Source organism: Natrix helvetica, assembly GCF_964273705.1.
Source record: "Natrix helvetica genome assembly, chromosome: 2".
Lineage (NCBI taxonomy): Eukaryota > Metazoa > Chordata > Lepidosauria > Squamata > Natricidae > Natrix > Natrix helvetica.
The window spans coordinates 225,370,246-225,393,257 of NC_138552.1; the positions used below are offsets into that span (position 1 = coordinate 225,370,246).

The following is a 23,012-nucleotide window of genomic DNA, read 5'->3' on the forward strand; positions in this document are numbered from 1 at the left end:
AGATGACTAATCCCGCCACTTTGGGCTGCAGCCAGAAGGGCAGCTCCCCCGTTTCCTCCTGGTCTTTTCCTCCCAAAGTGAGCGAGGCTCTTCTATGCTATAGAATGGTTTTTCCACTGATAAAAGTGAACAGCGAGAGGCGCCCCGTGATTATCATTATTGTTATCATTATTTTACTTTTAAGATTCTCGTGAAGTAATGAATCAAAGCGTGTACTGTATTTCTCTCGAGTTATTTCCTATTTCAGACTGATCAGCCTGCAAAACATTTATAGATTATTGGAAGGATATGGGATTTGGGAGACTTTTTGGTGCTTAAAAAAAGAAGACGGCATTAACTGCTCTTACAAGCAGCTCAGCTAACACATTGAATTCCTCCTACTGGAAGCTGGTACCTTTCTGATGGGTTGGAGAACAAAAATTCTCCAGAATTCCCAGTCAGCATGCTGGGAATTACAGTTTAACTTGTTTGGATGTTTGCCTGCTTGCGGAAAAATTCTCCATAAATTTTCATAAAACGGATTGAGTATAAGTTCCTGCAGAATGTTTATCTTTTAGTACACTAACATTATGGTTTTAATCGATTCTACACGAGTTTGGGGAACTTTTTTTTTCCATTTGAAGGGTCCTTTTCTCATTCTTTCCCCAATACATACAGTATGTATGTTATCAAATATGGATTGCAAAAATCCTGATGATTACTAGATGCTAGAAAACATTAAGGATTTTTGTAAATCTTTGCTGCTATCTAAAATGATAAAAATACTGGTGCCCTTAGCTGGTAGCCCCTGCTTATGGGCATAAATAGTGTGTTAAGCATATGATAAAACATGTGGTTTTAAAGAGTAAAGGGAAACTCAGCTTTTTCCCACTTCATGCATGATTGTTCTTTGCCCTGAGAACTATGGTTGGCTACCATAGTTTTATTTTATAAAAAAATAAACAAAAATAAATAATAGTATCAGTTAGCCAAAATTTGTATATAGTGTGAACACACCCATTGGGTGGTTTACCCAACCTGCTAAATGAAATCAATACAATAATACAATACAATAGTAGAGTTGGAAGGGACCTTGGAGGTCTTCTAGTCCAACCCCCTGCCTAGGCAGGAAACCCTATACCGTTTCAGACAAATAGCTATCCAACATCTTCTTAAAGACTTCCAGTGTTGGGGCATTCACAACTTCTGGAGGCAAGCTGTTCCACTGATTAATTGTTCTCACTGTCAGGAAATTTCTCCTCAGTTCTAAGTTGCTTCTCTCCTTGATTAGTTTCCACCCATTGCTTCTTGTTCTACCCTCAGGTGCTTTGGAGAATAGTTTGACTCCCTCTTCTTTGTGGCAACCTCTGAGATATTGGAATAATGCTATCATGTCTCCCCTAGTCCTTCTTTCTCTTAAGCTAAACATACCCAGTTCCTGCAACCGTTCTTCATATGTTTTAGTCTCCAGTCCCCTAATCATCTTTGTTGCTCTTCTCTGCACTCTTTCTAGAGTCTCCACATCTTTTTTACATCGTGGCGACCAGAACTGAATGCAGTATTCCAAGTGTGGCCTTACCAAGGCATTATAAAGTGGTATTAACACTTCACGTGATCTTGATTCTATCCCTCTGTTGATGCAGCCTAGAACTGTGTTGGCTTTTTTGGCAGCTGCTGCACACTGCTGGCTCATATTTAAATGGTTGTCCACTAGAACTCCAAGATCCCTCTCACAGTTACTACTACTGAGTAAGGTATCACCTATACTGTACCTGTGCATTCCGTTTTTGTTGCCTAAATGTAGAACCTTACTCTTTTCACCATTGAATTTCATTTTATTAGATAGTGCCCAATGTTCAAGTTTGTCAAGATCCTTCTGTATCTTAAGCCTATCTTCTGGAGTGTTGGCTATTCCTGCCAGCTTGGTATCATCTGCAAATTTGATGAGTTCCCCATTTATTCCCTCATCCAAATCATTGATGAAGATGTTGAAGAGTACTGGGCCTAAAACAGAGCCTTGGGGTACTCCACTATCTGTTTAACCCTTTTTAAATTGACTACACAGTATCATAACTAGCTGCATTGACACAACAGACTAAGCCACACAGCCCTCCCAAGTTCTGTTTTCACTGGCAGAGGCACCATGGCCCAGTCCTTCCTTATTTCCAGGGCAGCCTTGCGGGCGAAATCTAAGCACCCCATGGGCAGGATCCGGCCCCTGTGCATTGAGTTGGACACTCCTGACTTATGTGATATTTCACAGTCCTACTGGGAAAGTTGGAAAGTTCCTCAAATAACTAATGAATTCACAGGTGTTAAGCTAGGATCAGTTGATATTTCAGTCCTGAATAGTGCCTCTAATGTTTGAGTCACTTTTGCCCAATTATAAATTAACTGATGTAAATAAATTTCTTCCAGCTTTTGGACACAGAGACAGAAGGCTAAGGAGCTGCAAAAGAGGACTGCTTTAGTTAACACCATATCTTCTTTTCTATTATTTTTACACACCTGCTCTGCAGGAGTATGTGTGAAAGGGGGATGAGTGAAAGCAGAGAGAGCAATTTTCCATCTCTGTAAGTGACTTTAATTTAAAGGAACCACTGGAGTTTTTAAATATGTCAATAAAAGGAAGAAGATGGGCTGTGAAACTAACCAACGTACTTGTTCTTTAGCAAACTGAGAGTGCTTTCTGATAGCTGAGTTGCTTAACAATGTGTTACGATGCCAGAAATCCAACATTTTAGTTTAACCCAAAAGGTAGTTTGCCTCTTTGTAGCCTAACATATAGTATAAACTCAACAACAGTTTGTAAACCACAAATACTGTATTGAAAAAGCATTGTTTATTGAACAGTAGTTTAGAATATTGTGTGAGCATAGTTGGGTTAATAACTTCCCCAAGATTCACCCCAGACATGCTTTTATACGTGGTATAAAGACATCAGCTGTCCTCCTCTTCCTCTGGGAGATAACTGGCCATATGCAAACTATGTAGAAAGACTACTGTGTATATATTGCCATGCTGCAAAATATATTTATAGTAAATATTTTTAAGAAGGCCATCCAAAGATTTTAATTGATGCATATTAATACTGCTGTTTCAAGTTATTATATCACATTCAGTACAGTAATCAGAACTCACCACTGGGAGTTGGATATTTCCTAGGTAGATAATTTTCCTTGTTGTCAGAAAATTAGAGGAATCACAAAAGGAAGGTCTTTATGCAAGCTGCAGCTGAGCTGACTGCAATGTGTTCAGTAATTCTGATTCATATCCTGTTATGAATCCGGCTGCCTTAATAGCATTGAAGAAGTGCCAGGAGCCTGACAAAATAACATCAGTGTTTTTGTGACTTGTGGTTTAAATGGGATTATTTCCTTGCAGAGATGCATAGAACAATGTTAGCAATAGACATCTAACTCCATGATGGCATTCACACAACACAGAGCTACAATTGATCTAATCTAATTTTCTGAGTTTGCAGACTACACTAAACCGTAAAATAGCACATGGACTGGGACCCCAAAGCATCCTAGGCAGTAAGAGCTGGTTTGTAGTTCATAAACCACAGTCATTAAAGAAACATTCACCCTCTCTAATAATTAAGAGCAATTTATGCTATCATCCCAGTCCAGCGCCATTCAACTAATCTTAATTTCAAATTTTGATTTCTGCAAAGTGACAATAATAGCCAAATTAGGCTTATGGCCACTTGATTAATGAGCTCTTTAGGATATGAAAGAGGGAATATGATAATAGAAATAGCCAAGTCTTTAAGAGACATATCTTTTTAGAATTTTAACCTAACATAAATTCATATTTAAAATACTGTAAATTTCTTGCACAATTGTTGAGCATAATGTTACAGTGCCACCTAATGGTTTACTATGCTGAACAAACTGTTTTGACCAGTGTTTATGTACAGTACATTCTCTAATTAAACAGATTCTCAGTTATTAAACTGAACTGGCTTTCAGTTTTGTGAAGTTACTGGTGAATTTGATACAATCTTTACCTGTAGCCCTGATCATGTTTGATAAGGCAGAGGCTGCATCAAATATTGCAAAATCAATGAATCTCTTCCATTTCCAAATTTGGTCTTAGGATGGCAGGCATTGGGTTAGGCACAGGTATTTTAAAGATGCACATGTGCTCCATATTGTTGGATCATATCTTCTAACATCTGTAGCCAGCACGGAGAGCACCAAATCAATAAATCCGATTTGGTTATAACAGTTGTTGGAAGGCGACCTAAATTTATGTGTGAAAGCTTATTCAAGCTGCAGTTGGAATATACGTTATATTTTATTTTGCAAAAAGTATTTTGACTGTTTGTAAATCAAATGCATAATCTAATATGTAACTTTTGGGCGAAAATTCTGATTTTAAAAGAATAAAAGTTGGCTCATAAGTAAGTGACATGAATTAAGTAGAATTTATTTTTAGGTAAGTAAATGTATACTGTATAGGATTGCAGTTATGGTATTGTTGGAAGAAATGTCCATCTGGGTTCAGTTCCAAGTGGGAAGAAAGACACTGGAAACATGGAGACTGCTTGGAAAGATGGTTTAATGGTGGACAGGACCAGATGGTTTGAGGTCCTGGGCAAAAAAAGAGCACATGGGTGAGAGATGGAGAAAGATTTATAGATTTATACCCTCTCTTGGACTCTGCCTTGGAGTTGTTCCTGTGCAAGACATGTACTCTGATTGGTTTTCAGACTCCCATGGGGCCATGCAGGAGTAACTTTGTAGGTTTGTCTCGAGTCCCAGGCCTGGTTGAATCTTGCTGGGTGATGATGTAATGAAGGGGCTTTGGGCAATTCCTATTATGATTTAATGGCTTTGTCCTGGTTTGGATCTTGAGGAAGGGCTAATTCTATCACTCTGGAGCTGAAGGTCTTTTGTGTTGTAGATAAGCTAGCCCAGTCTTTTGTCTTGTAGATAACCAAAATGTCTGCTGGGGGATGGGCAGGGAGCTGAGGCTCTGAGTTTATGTCTTTAGAAACAAGTTTCTCCTTTAGGGAAAATATAATATTCTACCTTTTTAATATTTCCTAGAATATTTCATTTTTCTAGGAGAGGAGTTGGTGTTAACCTCTTACAGTATAAAAATGAGATATATAAGTTCCTAAAATTAATTGGGGATGAATGAGATGATCTAAAAAGATTATCTTTATTATGTAGTGAGATCAGGACAGAATTGCCGATGGGCCCCTGGAGATAGTTTTTTATATGTTGAAGATGGTCTGTAGATGCCATCGTGGATTAAGTAAAGCCGAGAAAGGCAACAGCTATTTAAACAATAGGTTGGTGTTGCAGGTCTTCCTACTGGAAATGAATATAGTCTGGACTTCCAGAATAAGGGAGGGGCCTGCTGGCAATGATAATGTGTTCAGCTGTGAGGTTATCTTCTGACACTACTGCTGTCTGGCTTGATAGTGGTGGTTGCAGTCACAGATGACTTCTAGTGATTTTACACACACACACACACACACACACACACACACACACACACACACACGATCATATCAAGTCCCGTGACATTTCACATTTCTTTTGTATGACAATCACCACAGAAGGGATATTCCTAAAACAATTGGAAGTGAATATATTTGTCATAACTGGTCTCAGAGGGGGTATTCAACAGGTTCTGACCAGTTCCGGAGAACCAGTAGCAGAAATTTTGTAGTTTGGAGAACCAGTAAATACCACCTCTGACTGGCCCCGCCCCCATCTATTCCCTGCCTCCTGAGTCCCAGCTGATCGGGAGGGAATGGAGATTTTACAGTATCTTTCCCCTTGCCACATCCACCAAGCCACACCACGCCCACCAAGACAATCCCACCAAGCCACACCCCTCATAACCGGTAGTAAAAAAAAATTGAATTCCACCACTGATAGGTCTATATTTTGAGCTACTGTACGTCCCATAATTGAAGACTGAACCTGTAACTTTTTAGAAGTTTCTCTGCCTTGGAAAAATATCTTGTCTTCATAGACCCTTACTTTTTTTCTCTGGCTTTTGGCTACAATAAAGTTTTTGAATGATCAAAAAGAATTTACGGTACTTGCTTACATCAATAGATTATCAGTATTAAATCATTTGTAACATTGTGCAGTATAATTACATACATGAACATTGTATTTGCATTATTATATTTATACCTATGAATGGTTAAATCAAAAGTTGCACTGAGTTTTAATTTCAAAAACAAAATAACTACCTTAGAAATACAGATTCAGAAAAAGGTCTAACTGACGGTTATTATGTTATTTTGGAATGGTTAACACATAATATTTAACTATAATTAATAAACTTATGCAGTTATATGACATAGACTTATGACTTCATATAAGGTCTCTAAAATATTTGAAGGTTTGTTATTTCTTTTTTAATCAACTTTTAATACAAATACATGTTTTCAAAATCTGTATATTAACTATTTAGAGATACTAAAAGGAAGATATCTTTCAAATCAACCAAAAAAACACCCCTCTTTAATAGATCTTATGGCTCAGTGATTAAAGACACTGAGCTTGTCAGCTGCAAAGCAACGGCATGGATTTGTGATCCTAGCATTGCATAATGGAATGAACTCCCATTACTTGCCCCAACTCCTGTTAACCTAGCAGTTTGAAAGCATGCAAATGTGAGTAGATAAATAGGTACCACTTTGGGGAGGAAGGTTCTGTAGCCTTGGTGTGTATAGTCACATAACCACAGAAATATCTTTGGACAACATTGGTTTCCTCACCTGAGAAATGAAGATGAGCATTGCCCCCTAGAATTGGACACAACTGGACAGGGAAAACCTTTATCTTTACCTTAACTATTATTCATTCCCAATTATAACTAAGTTTGTAGTGCCAAATAACTTCAGAAAATATGCACATGTCCATAGCTTGCAATCATTCTGAATCAAATTAAATGTGGCCATGTCACGGTCAAAGCCTAAAAAGAACAAGCCATAAATCAAAGGTGTTTCAGACTTATCTTTCCTTTAAAAAATTGCCCAATCCCCCATAGTTTTAAAGCTGAACATCGCTTCAAAATTTGCTTGAAATCATGATATGAATGAGTTAATGCAAGTGGCTAATTTAAGTTTAAATAGATATTTGGATTCTGTTCAAATTCTGGGTTAGATAGACTATTATTTTCCTCACTATCATGAGAAAAAATCAAAACATAACATTAAATATAAGTGCAAGTTGTAGAAAAAGTAAAACACAATGTTTAATGCCATTGGCTGTTTCATTATCAAACAATTCTTCCTTTAGTATTCACAAAGCATTTCATAATGCCATTATTTGGCACAATAAATTGAAAAACAAATTAGCATTATTCTCAGGCAAGTAGAATCTTTCCTTTTTTCCCCCTGAGGATTTTCAATTAACAGAGATTCCTGCTTCATTCAAATCAGACCTATAGTTATCAGGTTCAGAGAAACCAGAATTTTAAATTACACCTAGAAGTTGATTTAAGACTTAGGATATATACAGGTAATCCTACCTTACAAGCAGAGTTTTTCTGGGTTGGATAGTAGGAAGTAGGAATATCTTAAGAAAGAACTGGCAGCATCCCAATTGCATAAATAGGTAAACACCTTTTAAAATAATTTAGTAAACTGAGATTATTATTCCAGAACAAATTGCAATTTGCACTCTGGTTACCTAATATGTTGGTTAATGTGCTTTGTATTTAATTTTGTTCTGTTTGTTATTTGTATACATAAAACCCTGTTTCTTAACTACAAATATTTTTATGATTTACAAATACCAATTGGTTTAAAAATATTTAGATATTTTGTTCCAGAATAAAGCCCAAGATGTATGCATGAATTCATGCATGCAGTTTGAGTAATGGGGATAAACATGTGCAAAACAGATAAAAGAAAAAGAAAATTGCTTTTAGATAGCCTATGAAATTACTATGTGTTTATTCTCCAAGGGATAATAAGTTGCCTTATTTTAGTTTCTCTTTGCACTAAATAATGGCACTGCTAAAATATGAACAGAAAGGTACTTTTAAGTAATGGATAGTTTGTTAAATATTCCATGCCTCCAGGAGGCATTATCAGGCACCATTGTTTAGTGGCAACTTTCACCTAGCAAACCACCTCCAGCAGCAACCACTACAATTGATTTATCCCCAAATTGTATCTTGGTTGGCAAAAGCAATAGTAACTGGATTCAAAAATCACGTTAAGTAGTGAATTATTCAAAAACCATGATCGCTATAACCATCCATTAAGCCAGAACCAGACAAAACATAGTGTTACTTAGTGCACTGTGTGAGTTCAATTGTTGATCTGGGGTATCAATAAAACTTATGTTTGTAATATCCTCACTTCTGCTGGCAAAGTGCCAGGAGGACAACAAAAAGCTATACCATAGATATTCACCCTGAAAGCTTGTCAATGCTTGAATCCGGCTTCTCTCTAATAATTGCTTTGGACAGAGTTCAGACCAACCCAAACTCTTTTGTCATAAGGATAAGAGTACCAAGCTGTCAGTTCTCTCATACCACAGCTTATTATATGCTAATTGATCAATCTTAGTGCAGAGCAAAGCAACAAAGATGATTTAGGGGACTGGAAACTAAAACATAAGAAAACCAATTACAGGAAGTGGGCATGGCTAGTATAGTGAAGGACCAGGGGAGACATGATAGCAGTCTTCCAATATACTTGTGGGGCTGTAACAGAGAGGAGTGGGTCAACCTATTTTCCAAAGCACCTGAAGGCCAGACAAGGAATAATGGATGGAAACTGATCAAGGAGAGATTCAATCTAGAAATAAGAAGAATTTTTCTGATACTGAGAACAATCAACCAATCCAACAGCTTGCCTTCAGAAGTTGTGGGAGCTTCATCACTAGAAGCTTTCAAGAAGAGACTGGACTGCCATCAGTCAGAAATGGTGCAGGGTCTCCTGCTTGGGCGTGGGGGTTGAACTAGATGACCCAGAAGGTCCCTTCCAACTCTTATTACGTTTGTTAGTTGCAAAGTCATGTCAGACCCATCATGACCCCATGGACTATGTTCCTCCAGGCCTTCCTGTCCTCTAACATCCCCCCGGAGTCCATTTAAGCTCACACCTACTGCTTCAGTGACTCCATCCAGCCACCTCATCCTCTGTCGTCCCTTTCTTCTTTTGCCCTCAATCTTTCCCAGCATAGGCTCTCCTCCAGTGAGTCCTTCTTTCTCATTAGGTGACCAAAGTATTTGAGTTTCATCTTCAGGCTCTGGCCTTCTAGAGTAGTCAGGGTTGCTATTATCTAGGACTGACCAGTTTGATCGCCTTGCAGTCCAAGGGACTCGCAGGTATCTTCTCAAGCACCATAGTTCAAAGGCCTCAATTCTTTGGTGCTCAGCCTTCTTTATGGTCCAACTTTCACAGTCATACATTGGAACTGGGAAAACCATAGCCTTGACTATATGTACTTTTGTTGGCAGAGTGATGTCTATGTTTTGTAGTATGCTGTCTAGATTTTCTATAGCTTTCCTCCCCAGGAAAGTTATTGTGTTATGTGCTGCCATATCTGGGAGGCAGCAGATAAGCAGATATAGGTTGGAGGCTGCTTTATTCTTCCACGTTTTGCAGGATCATTGTCTTTTTACTGAGCCTTCCATAAACCGCCAGTCTTGACTTTGGAGTACAATATACAGCCCATTAATACTAGTGTATAAGCAGGACTTTGAAAACCTTTCCATTAGGCAGAGCCCCAGTGCCACGTTGACCCACAAATTAATCAGCCACCATCTATGCTTGCATGGGGAGGGATGGACCCAATCCAAGGGATTCGTTTTTCTGGTTGAATGTGTCGTGCAACTCCAGGAAATTTGACTTAAAAAGAATAAACCATAAGCCAAGTCGCATAAATACAGTCATCTCTTTGTCAAGGGAAACGAAACAAAGAGGCGATCTGGAGAGGCAAAAACCTTGCCACGGCAGCAGACTTTGGAGGCCTATGGGGCGATAAATGGAATGGTTTATTCTCCTCAGAGAGGAAGACACTGCGGACCAAAGGCATCTGCTGGACGGTCGCGAGAGAAGGTGATGATCAAATGCGCTTGGAATTTGGGACACGAACAAGCGAAGCTCCGCTTTCTGGCTTCCTTCATCCAAGAGCTCGAGAACAGTGAAGGGGCTTGTAAAAATAGTTCGACTGAGGCACGGAGAGGCTGCTCATCGAGAGGTGGCATAGTCGACTGAAAGAGACGAACCCAAATAAAACTTCGCGACGTCTCACGGACGGGGGGTAAGTTCAAAATTAATTCCTCCTCCCGCTCTAAAAAAAAGAGCAGAACCCTTCCCTCTTTGACGCCTTCATCTCCTGCTCAATCCCCCCCCCCCAGACTTTTCTCCGCTCCTCGTGTTTCAAGGCTCCCTGCGTAAACCTCCCCCCCCTTCGCGGTTCAGAACATCAACCGCCACAGGCACTAGAAGTAACGGAAACTCGGTGCGTCTCCTTGGCGCCTGCGCTGTCTCAACTTTGCCGCTTCGCCGCCGCGACAGCCTGGCGGTCGTTGTAGTTCTTGATGGCTTTCATTTCGGGTGGAAAAAGGGTGAGGGAAAACTTCACTTCCCAGCATGCTTCTCGTCCCCTCCCGTGTCTCTTCTGGGGCGGCTGAGACTTTTTTTTAGGGTATATGTGCGTGTGTACATATATGTGCGAATGGGTGTCTGTGTGCGCGAAAGTGGGAGCGGCGGTAATAAGGTGCGTGTGAAGCCACTTCGTCCCGGGGCAGAGACGGAGTTTCTCGAAGCTACAAGTGAGTGGTCAAGAGTTACGGGTGGCGAAGGTGAAGAAGAAACACAACAGAAAGAGATAACATGGAAAGTTACTTCAGTCCGTAGGAGGCGGTAGTGCCGCCCTTCCCAGGGTACCGAGAGAGGGAAGGGAAGGGGAGGGAAGCCGAAGCGAAGCGGAGTGGAGTGAGGCTCGAGCTCGAGGTGAGAGTTTGACTCGCAGGCATTTCAGCTTTTGCGCCAAAGAGGCGACTGTCGCTTCGGGACAGATGTTGATGTGACTGGGGGAGGGGAGGGGGGAAGAAACAGGCCGACCCGGTCGCGTCCAGGTGTGGCAGGGCGAGTCTGTGAGTCTGAGGCCACATCATCTTCTCTCCCCTCAACCTCTCCCCCCCCCGCCCCCAACTCTGAGGATGCTTCCAAGAAGAGTTGGCTGCTGCTTCGCCTTAAGAAAGCCTACTCCCTTTCTGAGGGGAAGTTTCTTTTCGTTTAGTATAGCCGGAATCGAGATCTTAAAAAGATTAAGGGGAGCCTCTTCTTTTCGAAATGCACAGACGCTCATAGAAGAAAAAGGATATCCCCAGCCTGAGATGGACCTCTCTGCCTGCCTTGGCTCAAAGATTTGTAAGGTGTATTAACATGCCACTGGTAAAGGTATAATTTCCCTGTGGAACTTCTCTCTCTCTCTCTCTCTCTCTCTTTCTTTCTCCCCAGTTTTCGGTTTGGCAGATTTGTAGCTCAGGCCTTGGTGCTTCGTGAATATGCTTTGAAGGGTGATTGGTGGAACTTTCAATGATAGCATGTGTGTGGTGGATTTACATGGAAACAATCACACACCAACACTTGTGAGGTTGAGGAAGTGGCGCATGGACTACTAGCGTAATTTTTGGGTGTAATTAGGAATCTTTTTTTTATTAAGGATGTTTGGGGTATGATGATAATCTCATAATAATGGAGTGGTGGTTGTTAGCCACAAGCTGTGGGTAATGTTTGATTGAGAAATAATGGTGTCAACCAAAAATGGAATGAGTCAATTCTGATGGGTGATTTTTCTTTATAAATGACATCTACAAACTATGTTGGGATAATGCAGTTCCTGCTGATAACTTTACCAAAAGTTGACAGCATTAGAGCAGTGATGCAGATTGGTAGTAAAGAGAAAAATCATGACTTACAAGCTACTTTCCACTTTTTATTTTTCAGTCATTTCTTATGTTTGAAGTTCATCAAATAAAGATTGTATTACTGGTAGCAAGTCAGTTCATATTTTAGGGTATGCATCTCAGTTGTGTGAATGAAGTATGTTAGTCATCTCAGTTACATCATTTTGTGTGGTATAGAGAACTTCATATGGATAAGGTTGTTGTTTTTTAACCAAAGAAAAATGAGCTCAGCCGAATTCAAACTTCCTTCCAAACAAGCATATGTAAAGTTGAGTTGCACAAACTTTGTTATCTGCATCATCTCTCTTACAGCAGTGTCTTATCCAATGTATGAGAAAGATATAATTGGATATTGAAAATTAGGGACAATTTAAAAAACAAACAAAATTTGTTGCTCTCCTCTCCTTTTGTTGGTTTGGTAAACTTTTTAGTTGTTGTACTTTCTTCCCTACAGTGTGGCTACTATGGAGCTTGCCAATTTGTCCATTGTGCAATGGAGATATTACTACAGACAAACAATATCAGCATTCCTCTCAACCTTAGAGTGCAGAGGAAATCACAGAATAACTACATTGTAGTTATAATTCATATGGGTCTTTATTAAAGGTAAAGATTCATGTGAAGTCTGGGATTAAGATAAACGATGGGGCTTGTCTCCCCCATAGCAGAAGCATGGAGAATGAAAATATGGAAGCCTGCTTCAAATTATTGGACCCAGAAGAGGCAGAAAGGTTATTTAACTGGTTAGCAGTGAAAGGTTTAGCTTTTAACATTTTCAATATGAAACTAATCACTTGGAATTTATTTAACTATGAATGATCTATTTTTGAAGAAGTAAATACAAATGGCTATTAAAAATAATGTATGATATTTTTCTGAATTTAATTTTGGTGCTACTGCAGTTTTGTATTTGAAAGAGACATTTCTAAATTGAAGATGTAATCTGACTAGAGTGACTGCTCCTTTCACGTGTATAAATATTAACTCTAAACTTTTAATATCTGGAAATTATTAAATGTTGTCTGCAATATGGAACTTGATGTCCAGCAGCCTTTGAGCTTGTCAGAAAAGAACGTAGGATATAAATAAAATAAAAATGATAGCAATTTTTCTTGACTGAACTTTTTTTTCTTGGTTAGCTTGATACACTATTTTTGTGCCTTGCCACTTGTTAAGACAAACATCATTTAATTATATAGCATGAAAAAGTTTTTTTGTCAATGTACAATAGTTAATTTAAGTGAATCTATTTTTTCTTTACATTGTCCATTTTAGCATATGCAAAACTAGCATTGAGGACAATAAAATATTAATAATTAATAACAATAACTATAAAACTGAAACATCTGTGTCTTAGATCTCATGCAGTTTGTTGCAGCTTCCTCTACTTAGCTGGCTTTTTCTTCAAGTCAGAGTGCTTCTGCTAAAATTTATCTCTGTTTTGGTCAGGCTATATGGTCAGGCTATATTTATTCTAGATGGCACTGTATAAACAGCATACAGTAATTATACAGAAAGATAAATCTTATTGAAAATTTTATTATGGTTATCTTCTTGATTTGCTGAAGATCTCACTGGCACTGAAATGAATATGTTTTTCTACAAACCATTTTCTGTAATTGTATTTTTGGAGAATGTGACAGCGTAGAGACCTTGAAAAGTCAATATTTTATATCCATTTATGAACACTTTAAGGAAGTTTAAGTTTGCTATCTTGTCTTTGGTTCTCTTTGTGTTAAAGTTATGTAACTTTGTTGCTTAATCCACTAAGAAAAATCTTGTTCTAACATTGAACTGAATCCAGATTTAGTCATGCTTAGAGTAGAATTGTTAAAACATTAGGACAAAGTATGATTACATCTGGGTGAAATCTACTGTAAGTAAATAAAAATATTGGATAAATGCTCCAAATTTAATATAGCTGTTACTCTATGTTTCTTTACATCTAAAAATGTTATTTTCAAGAAAATATGCAAAAAAATTGTCTTATAAAACAATATGTGCTTATTTCCCTTGAGTGAATGAACTGTTATCTGAAAGGGGCACCTATTTATGTTATTAGTGTCAAGAGAAATACATTTTAGATGTCTATGAAGATGTTTATAGTATAAATAAGTACATATCATGCAATTTACTCTAAATAATCTCCTTTTGAATCGCAACTTTAGTGTTGAATAGCAGAAGTAGAATGGCAACATATATTTAGTCATCAGTGTGAATTTCATTCACATATGGGCTTTGTTTCAAGTATTTTCTCAAGATTGAAAAGCAACATTCTATAAGTCATATTTCTGTTAGAATAATGTCTTGCTTCTTCATTATGTTCAAGAGATGTATGTTCTGAATATGCAAATGGTGTTTCATTTCATTTATTTCTGCAGTTTCAACATTTTATTAAATATGTAATCCTAACTGTAATATGCTATTTCTTGGAAGTTTGTGGTCACAGCACAACTTTTGAAATATAAGAATGCATTTAGACTCAAAATAATTTATTATTGAATTTAGATAATGTTGAAACTGACACATAATATTCTATATGGGCTTGCTTCCTATCCTAAACTAAGGTCGGGCAAACAGGTTTTTTTTAACCAAGGTTATATATGTCTTTTGGGGACATGCTGTTCCATCTTTTTTATATAATGCTTTATATATACTTTCCTCTGTTATGTTCCTTTTTAATAGCCTAAACCTTTTAAGCTCTTAAAGATTTAAATTGAACTTCTGCAATAAAAATCAGTGTAAATTGGCCCATAAAATGAATATAAGTTTAATGCATGATCAGAACACTTTGTGATTATATTTTATTTGTTCCTAAGAAGATAAGTTTACAAATTTAATAACTGTTCTCTTTCTAAAAACAAATATCAATAATAGAGAATTTATGAAATAAAATTGTTAATTCAAAAACACAACTATACTTTTTTGTTTAACATTGTTTTTAATTAAAGATAATTTTATCATAGTCATATAAGCATAATTTAAAAACTGATAATGTTCTTCTAGCATTTTATAACAAAATATTGTTCAGATGTTCATAAAATAAATTGATCTGAATTCTAAAATTTTCACATACATTTGCTTGATACTATGTCTGCCTGTTATTTGTCAAAAATCTGAAAAAAATATATGGTATGTTTCTTATAAAAATGAAAAAAAATCCCCTTTAAAATTAAAATGTCTGTATTCTGATTATATTCCACAATGAGAAAGTAGTTCTACTAGTACTAGAGATGAAAACAAACAAATGTAATTGCATTTAATTAAAATTCTTTTGGCTAGTGGCTAAATTGTAATTTAAATTATTTTTTCCTAATGATTTAAACCATGATTTAAATTGATTTAATATTTAATAATATTAAGTTGATTTAATTTAAATCAACCCACATAATACTGTTTTCAACCCACATAATACTCCACAGTTCTTATTTTGGGGACTAGTAACTAAATTGCAGTAAAAGATAATAGTGCAGTGATTCCCAGCTTTTTGGGGTCAGTGGCACATTTGGAATTTTGAGAATTTGGGCACTCCCATCAAATGGCTGTCTTGGCCAACAAACCATGCACAAACGTATACAGTACAAGAAAGCAAGAAAGCAAGTAAAGTTTCTTGCCAACTCTTGCAGCCTCCCTCTACAAGCTATCATATGATCATTTTATTTCTTTTAATAAATAGCTCTTTCTATGTATAATATTTCATGAGAGCATCCATGTAAATGAAAAGCTGACATAGCTTTTTTCCCAGTTGGAGAATTGTTGAGGATTGATAACTACCGTATTTTTTGGAGTATAAAGTGTACCGGAGTATAAGACGCACCAAGGTTTTGAAGAGGCAATTTTTTTAAAAAAGTAGGTAGGTAGATAGAGGGATAGAGAGAAAGAGAAAGAAAGAGAAATACAGTAGATACAGTGGGGCAAAAAATATTTAGTCAGCCACCAATTGTGCAAGTTCTCCCACTTAAAAAGATGAGAGAGGCCTGTAATTGGCATCATAGATAGACCTCAACTATGAGAGGCAAAATGAGAAAACAAATCCAGACAATCTCATTGGCTGATTTGGAAAGAATTTATTTGCAAATTATGGTGGAAAATAAGTATTTGGTCACCTACAAACAAGCAAGATTTCTGGCTCTCACAGACCTGTACCTTCTTCTTTAAGAGGCTCCTCTGTCCTGCACTCATTACCTATATCAATGGCACTTGTTTGAACTTGTTATCAGTATAAAAGACACCTGTCCACAACCTCAAACAGTCACACTCCAAACTCCACTATGGTGAAGACCAAAGAGCTGTCGAAGGACACAAGAATGGTGAGCAAAAATCCCAGGACCACACGGGGGGACCTAGTGAATGACCTGCAGAGAGCTGGGACCAACGTAACAAAGCCTACCATCAGTAACACACTACGCCGCCAGGGACTCAGATCCTGCAGTGCCAGACGTGTCCCCCTGCTTAAGCCAGTACTTGTCCGGGTCCGTCTGGAGTTTGCTAGAGAGCATTTGGATGATCCAGAAGAGGATTGGGAGAATGTCATATGGTCAGATGAAACCAAAATAGAACTGTTTGGTAGAAACACAACTCGTTGTGTTTGGAGGAGAGAGAATGCTGAGTTGCATCCAAAGAACACCATACCTACTGTGAAGCATGGGGGTGGCAACATCATGCTTTGGGGCTGTTTCTCTGCAAAGGGACCAGGACGACTGATCCGTGTACAGGACAGAATGAATGGAGCCATGTATCGTGAGATTTTGAGCGCAAACCTCCTTCCATCAGCAAGGGCATTGAAGATGAAACGTGGCTGGGTCTTTCAACATGACAATGATCCCAAACATACCGCCCGGGCAACGAAGAAGTGGCTTCGTAAGAAGCATTTCAAGGTCCTGGAGTGGCCTAGCCAGTCTCCAGATCTCAACCCCATAGAAAACCTTTGGAGGGAGTTGAAAGTCCGTGTTGCCCAGCGACAGCCCCAAAACATCACTGCTCTAGAGGAGATCTGCATGAAGGAATGGGCCAACATACCAGCAGCAGTGTGTGCCAACCTTGTGAAGACTTACAGGGAACGTTTGACCTCTGTCATTGCCAACAAAGGATATGTAACAAAGTATTGAGATGAACTTTTGATATTGACCAAATACTTATTTTCCACCATCATTTGCAAATAAATTCATTCCAAATCAGCCAACGTGATTGTCTGGATTTGTTTTCTCATTTTGTATCTCATAGTTGAGGTCTACCTATGATTCCAATTACAGGCCTCTCTCATCTTTTTAAGTGGGAGAACTTGCACAATTGGTGGCTGGCTAAATACTTTTTTGCCCCACTGTAGATAAGCAGGTAGAGAGAGTAGTTAGGTAGGTAGGTAGGTAGATAAAGTGATAGAGAGAGAAATAGAGAGAGATAAATAAATACAGTAGGTAGGTAGGGAGTGAGTAGGTAGGTAGGTAGATAGAGGGATAGAGAGAAATACAGTAGATAGGTAGGGAGAGAGAGAGTAGGTAGATAGGTAGATAGAGGGATAGAGAGAGAGAGAGAGAAATATAGTAGGTAGGGAGAGAGAGAGAGAGTAGGTAGGTAGGTAGGTAGATGTTTCTAGCTGTATTTATCCATGTGGTAGAGAAGGAAATCGCTGACAAACCTTAAGACTTTGTTTCTGCTGGCACAGCACTTGATCAATGTAATTCTCATCAGTTAAAGAGCTTTCCAAAAGTTTTTGCACTCTGCAAACCTCTGAAAAACGGCGTGTTTTTCACGAAAATGGGCCCGTTTTTTCAAATAAAAGGCATGAATAGCCTTGGGGGGGCTTGCAGAGTGCTCCTGGGGGGTGGTGGCAAAAAAGAGCAAAAAACAGCCCTGTTAAGAAAATTACATGCATAGCCTTATGGAGGCTTATAGAGTGCTGCTGGGGGTTGGGAGGGGGAAACAGACCATTTTTTGCTCATTTCTGCCCTCCCCAGCCCCCAGAAGCTCTCTGAAAGCCTTCAAAAGGCTATGCACGGCCATTTTGGTGAAGGGGGCGGGGCTTCGGGAGGCAAAAAATGCTGTATTCGATGTATAAGACGTACCCAGATTTTCAGCTTCTTTTTTGAGGAAAAAAGGTGCGTCTTATACTCCGAAAAATACGGTACATGAGATAAAAAATGCCAACAAACTACACTTTTTAAAGTATATTATACTTGAGTTTCCTGTGATTGCAGGAAATATAGCTTTACTGCACATAATGTATCTACTTAGTATTTGTGTTTTAGATACTCATTCCTGCTCTTGTTTTGAGAATAGTTCTGACAAGTTGTTTTTAATTTCTCCAAAATTACTTTTTCTATAACTTTCTATAATCAGTAACTCAAGGAGACTTAAAATTCATTTTATTACTCCTCTCTATGAGAAGGTTGACCTCTGTCAGATTGTTTACCCATCTAGTTCAGGGTAACTATCAGCAACCTTCCAGGCTCTTTCAGATCCCTTGATAAATGATCACTTTAAATGAACATGTCAAGGATTGAAAAGCTTGCATAAATGGTACCACACTTCGGTCCTTCTGTAACAGATACAACAATAAAGGCATTTTTTTTCCATAAAATGAAAGCAGAAATTGTGACATGAGACAATTTGGTGACATTGTGAATGAAATATTTTTTTCTGGTTTTAACTGGAGTGATGATTATGTAATATTGTTAATATATGTGATATAACATATTATTTTTTTCTTTCTAGGCAGTTCATAGCAGTTGAGAATGCCGAAGACCATCAATGTGAAACCAACACTTCTGTTCGATATATACATTTTATTACAATTTTTGCTTTTTACTTTTAAAAGATGAACACTTTTCAGAATATGAAAACTTGGAAATGATTAATGTTCTCTTTTTTTTCTCATCATTATTAAATGATAAAATAATTCCTGAAAACAGAACAGCTTTATTCAAGGCAGTACTTATGACCTGAGACACTAATTATCTTTAAAAAACTGACACATATTAACATTTAATGTAACTTTTCGCATATTGAATTCTCAAGTGCACATTTTTAAGTGGGGCAATTTAATACTACTCTCTCTCCATGCACAAAACTAACTCCACAGTTGTCTCAAAAGCAAAATGAAGATCCTCTGTGAAAAAATATTGTATATTTCTGTTGCTGAAGTGAACAATTTCATAATGATGTAAACGTCTCCCAATATCTGGATGTGGTGCTAAGGACAACTCATTTTTGACACGAGCTGTACAAAGAGGACCTTTCCTTAAAATAACTTCTAGGCAGATTTATACTCATTAGCATGCACAGAATGAAAAAGAGAGTGAAGATGATTTAGACAAGAGGATGTTTTCTTGAACCATAAAAGGAAAATGTGAGATTCAACTTGCAACATTGCAGAGTATTTTTTTTGTCTGTATGTTGAACAGGTCTTAGTGGATTTAAATCAACTCAGATGTCATCAAACGAATCTTCTCCTCCATCTTTACAGAAGTTTTCTCCATCTGTGTCTCATGCTGCTGCTCCACCTACTCCATCTTTATCTTCAAGTCCACAATCTGGACTCTCAGGCCGACTTTCCAATGGCAGCTTCAGCACACAAAGCCTCACCAACTCCAGAGGATCTGTACATGGAATCTCTTTTTTGCTGCAGATTGGTCTCACTCGAGAAACAGTTACAATTGAGGCTCAAGATCTCTCCCTATCTATTGTTAAAGACCTAGTGTGCTCTGTAGTTTATCAAAAGGTAAAGTAGAACACAAGAGTTTTACTGATTTTAATGATCATATTACTGTTATCTTTCTCCCTTCTTAGGTATTTAATTCAGTTTTCAATGAACATACAGGCAGAGTAAAAATTAACATGCAAATTCTGCTTATCTACGTTGTTGTCCATGATGTCTTCTATATTTTGAGGATTTGATAGCATGAAACTTTTTCTACCCATTAGTACTGTATTGGAAATTTAGAATAATTCTATTTCAGAATTCCAAATTCTGTGAAGAGATTATCTGAACATAGATGGCTGCTGCCTTCAAGAGTTTATCATCAATATGCAAAATGAACAGTGAATAGGATGGGAATGTAGGGACAGAATTTGCTTGCTTGCTGTTGTTCAATCCTCCTCTTATGTGTTTGTTAAGGCCTTGAACAATTGACTAATCTTTCTATGAATAAGAAAATACAGATAGATTATAGATGGATTGGGGAGCCAGTTTGCTGTAGTGTTTAAGCATCAGACTAGAGACCAGGAGATTTGAGTTCTAGTCCCACCTTAGGCACAAAGCTAGTTGGTGACTTTGGGCAAGTCACACTCAGCCCTAGGAAGTAGGCAATGGCAAACCACTTCCAAAATCTTGCCAAAATAACTGCAATGACTTGTCCAGGCAGTTACCAAGATTTAACACTTGATTCAAAGGGATAAAAAAAGCATTTATTTATTTGTTAAATTTATATGCTGCCTATCTTTCTTTAAAGCAACAGGAAAGCTTACAATTAAAATCTTAAAATATTAAAAATATTAAATGCAAAGGTAAGAAGCAAAAATGGCAGGATGAATATGGAGATGGCCATTGGAGCAACCCTGTCAAAACCCCAGGCTAACTGGCATATTCAGTTTTTATGCTCTTCTTGAAGACCAACACCTATATTCCATAGAGGGGGGCCACATCAGAAAAGGTTCTCCTTTTACACATCACCAGCCACAGCTTTTTGACCAAGAGGGTCCACAGCATTTCCCTTTTACCAGAGTGAGTAGGATGGGCTGATATCATTGGGGCAAGACGGTTCCTCAGATAACCTGGATTAAGATTTAACAATGCAGTCCTTTGATTGTCTGTTTAATAAATAGTACTGTTGAGTTCATTAGATTTTTATTTACATATTACACAATAATAGGCTTGCAATCTTTAGTAGAATTATGAATCTTGAATATATTGTTTATGTTTAATGTCATAGGGAGGATTTAATTTAAAATTTAGCACCATGGAAAATTATTGCTTTTAGCTTGCATATGATTGGCAATTTTTATCCAAGTGAAAATTTGTATAATATGACTTCATTTAATAAAGTTCAGTAGTATTATAGCATCTCCTTCAAAATTGGCAGATGGTTGTATTAGAATCAGTGTAGCAGTAGAAAGTATGGTAGATTGAGAGCCAGGTGTATGTTGTATTTCTGATACTATTTCCCCACAGAAAGTTTTGGAGTATGCTTTAAATTTAGTATCACCCCTTGCACTGCTGAGAAAAGCAATATATTGAGATATTTGTATTCCTTAAGGGAGCAGGAAAAGTGTGTGTGATTCACTGGGATTTACACTCAGTATGTCCCTGGGAAAAATCTTACAGGGAAAACATCAGCCCAGGGGTGCTTTGGTGATTTGCCAAAAGTCAGACAGGAAATTTCTTCATCAAATGAGTATTTGAATGTAAACTTTTTACAACCAAATTCAGCATCTGGGCATCTAAATTACATTAATCTTTTTAGATAAAAGCTCATGAACTCTGGTTTATCATTTATTTATTTATTTATTTATTTATTTATTTATTTATTTATTTATTTATTTATTTATTTATTTATTTATTATTTATTTATTTATTTATTTATTTATTTATTTATTTATTTATTTATTTATTTATTTATTATTTATTTATTTATATTTGGTGCTTCTAGACCGCCCCCTCTCCCAAAAGGGACTCGGGGCGGTGTACAGTCCACAGAAAATATAACAAAATACAATAAGAAGTGAAATATGTACAGTTTGGAGGAGGTTAAAATGCAATTAAAAGAACTGTACAAAGCTAATATAAATATGAGTTTTAAATCCCTAAAACAGACACAACAAATTAAAAAACCCCTAAGATAACCAGATGAAATACATTTGCCAGGAGGGACAGTTGTAATTATGCCAGGCCTGCTAATCGGAACAGGTGAGTCTTCAGTTTTTGCCGGAAGGAGCGGAGGTCAGAAGTGGTTCTAATGTCGGGGGGGAGGTCATTCCAGAGGGTTGGCCCCATCACAGAGAAGGCCCTACTCCTTGGTGTCGCCCTTTGGCATTGCCTAGTGGATGGCACCAGGAGAAGTCCCTCCCTGTGTGAGCGAATTGGCCGCAGGGATGTATGTGGGAAGATGCGATCCTGCAAGTAACTAGGTCCCGTGCCATGGAGCGCTTTAAAGATGGTAATCAGCACCTTGAAACGCACCCGAAAAACCACAGGTAGCCAGTGCAGCTCGCGCAGGAGAGGTGTTACGTGGGAGTACCTCGTACTCCCCATCACAGCCCGCGCGGCTGCGTTCTGAACTAACTGCAGTCTCCGGGCGCATCCCAAGGGCAGCCCCATGTAGAGAGCGTTGCAGTAATCCAGGCGGGACGTCACCAGCGCATGAGTGACCGTGCGTAGGGCATCCCGGTCCAGTAGGGGGCGCAATTGGCGCACCAGGCGAACCTGGTGGAACGCCCCCCTCGCCACGGCTGCCACATGGTCATCCATTGACAGCTGGGCATCAAGGAGGACGCCCAAATTGCGCGCCCGTTCCACAGGGGGCAATTGTTCGCCCCCTATGGCCAGCGATGGAGTCAGCTGGCTGAACCGAGGTGCCGGTAGCCACAGCCACTCAGTCTTGGAGGGGTTGAGTTTAAGTCTGTTGTCCCCCATCCAGACCCCGACGGCTTCCAAGCACCGGGACATCACTTCGACAGCCTCGTTGGGGTGGTTATAAAATATAAAATAAAAATACTAGTATCAGAAAGCCAAACTTTATTTTACTTATTGTGGATCAGAGTGTGATCCGTTGATCAAAAATCTAACGTATTCTATGTTAAAAATGTATGCCTATTAGCTTATGATTTGAAAATTGGATTATAGTATTTGCAAGTGAGATGTTAGTTGAATTCCCAAGAAATGATTACAGATAAATGTGGCAAGTAACAAAGCTGGTTTCTTTTTGGTCAGCTTGGAAGTTTATATTACCATTTGTGTAGTTCATCTCAACACTTGGACAACAGACTTTATTTTTAGGAGAAATCTTACATTTATATCTTACGGTAAACATTCCTGCTTTCAAACTCATTTCTCATGTATATGCATACTTAAATTAGTCTAATATTATTGGCTACCACTATTCTTTCTGTATAGATATTGGTTA

The 23,012-nt window shown here is 38.1% G+C and overlaps 1 protein-coding gene across 6 annotated transcripts in view; it reads left to right on the plus strand.

Annotated features, from left to right (window-relative positions):
• The first annotated feature begins 10,617 nt into the window (after window positions 1-10,617).
• PRKD3 (protein kinase D3) overlaps window positions 10,618-23,012 on the plus strand; it is a 61,673-nt gene continuing 49,278 nt past the window's right edge. For 2 of the 6 annotated variants that reach the window (XM_081941770.1, XM_081941775.1), the window contains exons 1-2: window positions 10,618-10,755; window positions 18,607-19,612. In XM_081941770.1, the coding sequence (XP_081797896.1) occupies window positions 19,322-19,612 (291 nt within the window). In that variant the 5' untranslated portion in view covers window positions 10,618-10,755; window positions 18,607-19,321. The other 4 variants (XM_081941772.1, XM_081941771.1, XM_081941773.1 and 1 more) reach the window with 4 other exon arrangements.